The 5,058-nt window shown below is 37.9% G+C and overlaps 1 protein-coding gene across 1 annotated transcript in view; it reads left to right on the top strand.

Moving 5' to 3' along the window:
- Window positions 1-353, top strand: part of LOC106871106 (serine/threonine-protein phosphatase 2A activator) — an 8,690-nt gene extending 8,337 nt beyond the window's left edge. The window contains exon 8 of the mRNA XM_014917408.1: window positions 274-353. Within this exon, the coding sequence (XP_014772894.1) occupies window positions 274-353 (80 nt within the window). The remainder of the gene's footprint in view (window positions 1-273) is intronic.
- Window positions 354-5,058: the final 4,705 nt, after the last annotated feature.

Below are 5,058 nucleotides of genomic sequence, written 5' to 3'. Positions count from 1 at the left end.
CCTCCTCATCCTCCTCTCCCCTCCTCCCCTCCTCTCACCTTTTTCATAGACCACAACTGCTTAACCTCCCAAGCTAACCTGTTATACCTATCGACTTTTCTTTCTTCCTTATCGCATACCTTGTTGTCAGCCGGGCATGCTATATCTATGATCCAGCATAGTTTGCTTTCTTTCTCAATTAACACTATGTCTGGCTTCCTATTCTCTATCTCATGGTCGCATGAGAGCAGTATTAGTTCAGAATAGCATTCTCTATATCTTGCTTAACTGTAGCATGGATAAACTGTAGAAAGCTGCAGAACTTTGATATTGGTCTTGAGAAAGCATCTCCTTTGCATTATATGTCTATATGAGATGCTTCCTCAAGACCAATATCACAGTATATCCATGCTAAGTAAGATATACAGAATGCTGTTCTTCTTCTTCTTCTTCTTCTCCTCCTCCTCCTCCTCCTTCTTCTTCTTCTTCTTCTTCTTCTTCTTCTTCTTCTTCTTCTTTAGGTATGTTAGCATGCCAGGCGAAATGCTTAGGAGCATGTTGTCCTTTGCTACACTCTGAGTTCAAATTCTGCTGAGTTTCACTTTCGGAGTCGATAAAATAAGTACCAACTATTCACTGGGGTCGTTGTAACCGACTACCTCCCTCCCTCCCCAAGATTTCAGGCCTCGTGTCTGTAATGGAAAGGTTTACTATTATTGATGTTGTTATTGTTGTTATTATTATTATTATTATTATTATTATTATTATTATTATTATTACTTTTATTTTCAGGTTTTAGACAAATTCCCTGTGATCCAACATTTCTTATTTGGCACTTTGATGAGTATTGAACCTGCAGAAGTATGAAACAAGAAGAACATGTTGAATTGACATCAACTTCTGTTAGTGGATTATGAAATGCTTAATACACAAGGACCCACCGCCCTCCCTCCCAACCCCGCCTCCTTCTCATATTCCTCAAATTCATGTCCACGACATATCTGAAGCTGGCTTTGTTTTTGTTTTGTTATTTGATATTTTTCTTATCCATTGATATTCGAGAGACCTATTTGTTCCAAGAATATATTGCGTATGTATATATGTGTGTGTGTGTGTGTGAGCAGAGAGAGAGAATGTATGTATATATATATACAGACATGCATACACAAACACACACTCACACATATATGCAGATATACATTCATATCGTTAGGAAGGGCATCCAGCTGTAAATTGGAGCCTGGTGCAGCCATCTGGATCACCAGTCCTCAGTCAAATCGTCCAACCCATGCTAGCATGGAAAGCAGACGTTAAACGATGATGATGATCATGTATACATATACACAAATATAACACACACATATATGCAAATGTACATTTATATGTATACATATACACACATATATATATATATTACACACACACACACACACACACACACACACTGTTATAACAAACAAGAAAAAAACTTATGCAGTACTTTTGCAGTACTCTGTAGTGACATTGAACCTGAAAGTCTGTGGTTGGAAAAGTGAATATCCTGGTCTCATATGGTTGTTTTGTGTGTGTGTGTGTGCATGTAATGTATATGTATGTGTATATCTTTATATATATATACACACACACACATGTGTGTGTGTATATATATGAAAATATTTGGAGCCTGGTGTTGCCATCCGGTTTCACCAGTCCTCAGTCAAGTCGTCCAACCCATGCCAGCATGGAAAGCGGACGTTAAACGATGATGATGATGATGATGATGATGATATACAGGTAAGGAAATAATTTTATTCTCAAATGCTGGATGATGCTAATAAACTCTCCAGATTTTGCAGAAAAATCTGGATGCTGATAGATTTTTCTGCAAAATCTGGAGAGTTTCTCCTGTTCCTGCTATATTATTAGCATTCTCCTGCGTTTGAGAATAAAATTATTTCCTTATCCGTATCTTTCAATACATCTCGACGCTTCTGAAGCAAACTTTGTCTGCTGACTTTCAACATAAATTGAATTTAACACACACACACACACACAGGTACATCACATGGTTTGAAAGTCTTGATGTTTTGCTGACCCTCAACTGCCCTGAAATTAGCAGTATACTTATATTTATATAGGTATACACACACACACACACACATATATATATATGTGTGTGTGTGTGTTTTATATCTGCATTCAACACGTTCAAATGTAAATAAAATGTTTATTTATAGTTTATCTTCGTTTTGTCATTTACTCGTTTTTATCCTGTTTCGTTCGTCCTCACAATTATCTCTTTCTTACTTGGAAGTGAAATAGAAAAAAAAACAGTTAAACTTTTCAACTGACTGAATAAGGTTAGTATGGTGTCTGGGCTTTTACTCAAAGAATGAAGATTAAACAAGTGAAGTGTGGCCTCTGTCATCGTCGTCATCATCGTTTTAACGTCTGCTTTCCATGCTGGCATGGGTGGGACAGGTTGACAGGAGCTGGCCAGGCAGGAGCCTCCACCAGACTTCTGTGACTGTTTTTGCATGGTTTTAATGGTTGGATGCTCTTCCTAACGTCAACCACTCGGCAGAGTGGACTGAGTGCTTTTTACGCAGCACAAACACTGGCGAGGTCAGTTTTGGCAAGGTTTCTACAGCTGCATGCCCTTCCAAATGCCAACCACTCTACAGTGTGGACTGGAGTAAAGTCCTTGAAGCCCCCAAACACAATCTATTGCAAAATTGACATGCTTTTATCTTTTATCTATTGTCTTTTACATGTTTCTGTCATTAGACTGTGGCCATGCTGGAACAACGCCAAGAAGAATTTTTAGTTGAATTAATCAGTCCCAGTATTTCTTTTTTCCTTTTTTCTTTTCCTGTTTCAAGCCTGGCACTCTGCTCTCTTTCGCCAGACTGCTAAGTTACAGCGACATGTGTTTTATGTCTCTATAGTTTAGCAGTTTGACAAAAACAGACTGATAGAATAAGTTACCCAGGCTTAAGAACTAAAGAGTGGGCAAATGCTGCTGAGTACTTTGGGCCAACGCAATCGATTGAGTGCCTCCTCAAAATTGCTGGCCTTGTGCCAAAATTTGAAACCAATATAGAGAGTGGATGTAAAATGGTGATGATAGTAATGACGAGGATGGTGGTGGTGGTGGTAGTGAGCGGATTGATAAACTGCCATAGTTATGATGATGGAGGTGGTGCTGATGAAGGTGATAATGGTGGTGGTGGTGGTGACTGCGGCGTCAGTGACCGAATTGATAAACTGCCACCCTTGGTGACCATACATTGTTGTTACGACACAAATGTTGTAGAAGAAATGTTGCAATACTGTACGCAATAAACTCATTGTATTAGAAAATAGTTTGCGTTCATTTAGCCATTCCTTTATTCACCGCTTCGGCTGGTTTGTTGAAGTCGTGGTTGCTCTGATAGGATTAACATAAGATGACTACATACGGAGTTGTCTCCCGTACACGACAAAAACTAGAAAATAACCGGAGTTATTTGACTTATGTATATACTGTAAATCCTCGAGTATAATCCGCATTTTCCCCCAAAATTTAAAGGTCAAAATCCCTAGTGCGTACTATATACGAGGTTAAAAATGAAAAATATTTTCTAAGCAATGTCTGAGTCTCTATTTGCTGTCCGGCAATGTTTATTCAGACTCATTTTGTGATATCGGGCTTGTAACTGATAGTAATAAGTATGCAAAGGCAATTTACTTAATATTTATTTTTCACTGACTTTATTACTGTTATTTCTTTATTTTCTGCAAACAAAGTGCACAAAAAAGCTTCACGTTTGCATTATGTTATATATACAATAATAATAAAGGACATTACCGTATATATGTTTACAAAAAGGACGTTATACAGACCTCCTTGACTCAAGTTAGAGAAGGGGTGCGTATTATACATAAAGTTTAGGTTTTTCAGAGGTACAGCCCCCTAAAAATTTCCTGCGTATTATACTCAAGGGCGGACTATACTCGAGGATTTACGGTATACAGGCTGCGGCAAAAAGACCGCCCCGATTTCAAAGGTTAATAAAACATGAACACATGAAGGTGCTTGAAAAAACTTTGTATTTCTATGAACTTCCTTAAATGCCATTTTCTTTTCCTGTTTCAGTCAGTACCTGCCTTGGCCTGGAGTGGAGAGCATCATTTTTTCCTTGTATCTTCATGTGTTTGTTTTTTATTAACCTTTGAAGTCGGGGCAACATGTCTGCCACACCCTGTCTATATATATTGTCAGTAGTTCATATATCCGAAAAAGACGCACACTCTAATGCAACGTTTATCAACCAGGGTCCCTCCGGAACCCTAGGGTCCGCAAAAGGTTCCTAGGGGTTCCGTGAAAAAGAATGAGATAGGCTAATGCTAGTTTCATGATCGTAATATTACTATACCTGCACAACATTATTGTAATACAGACATCATCCTACCTACCTAACTATATCTATATCTATATCTATATCTATCTATCTATCTATATATATATATATATATATATGTATATACATAAGAATAGTATTTATAATTATGAATAAATCATAATTATAACGGAGAGGATTGCGATTTATTTTACGATACGGTATATAATGTGGTATAATAGGTTCCTAACTTCGAAATTGCAATTGAGAATTAACCTTTTATTTTTGAATTGTGGATTTTATGTCATGTCGCTCGCAGACAGCTTTATTCTGAGGAAATAAAATATGAGTGATGATAGTGGCTTTATAATGGTCTTGACAAGACGGCGAGCTGGCAGAAACGTTAGCATGCCGGGCGAAATGCTTAACGGTATTTCGTCTGTCTTTATGTTCTGAGTTCAAATTCTGCCGCGGTCGACTTTGCCTTTCATCCTTTCGGGCTCGATAAATTAAGTACCAGTTGCGTACTGGGATCGATCTAATCGACTGGCCCCCTCCCCCAAAATTTCAGGCCTTGTGCCTATAATAGAAAGGTTTATAGCAGTCTTGACTGCTATTTCTAAACATGTAACGGATTTTGCAACCCCCTCCGTTATGAGTGTGATTTATTCATTATTATAAACAGTCTTCTTTTAAGTAATTTATTATTACATGTTTG

Source organism: Octopus bimaculoides, chromosome 1, assembly GCF_001194135.2.
Source record: "Octopus bimaculoides isolate UCB-OBI-ISO-001 chromosome 1, ASM119413v2, whole genome shotgun sequence".
NCBI lineage: Eukaryota > Metazoa > Mollusca > Cephalopoda > Octopoda > Octopodidae > Octopus > Octopus bimaculoides.
Note: the sequence above shows the minus strand (reverse complement) of the source record. Positions and strands in the feature narration are given on the sequence as shown.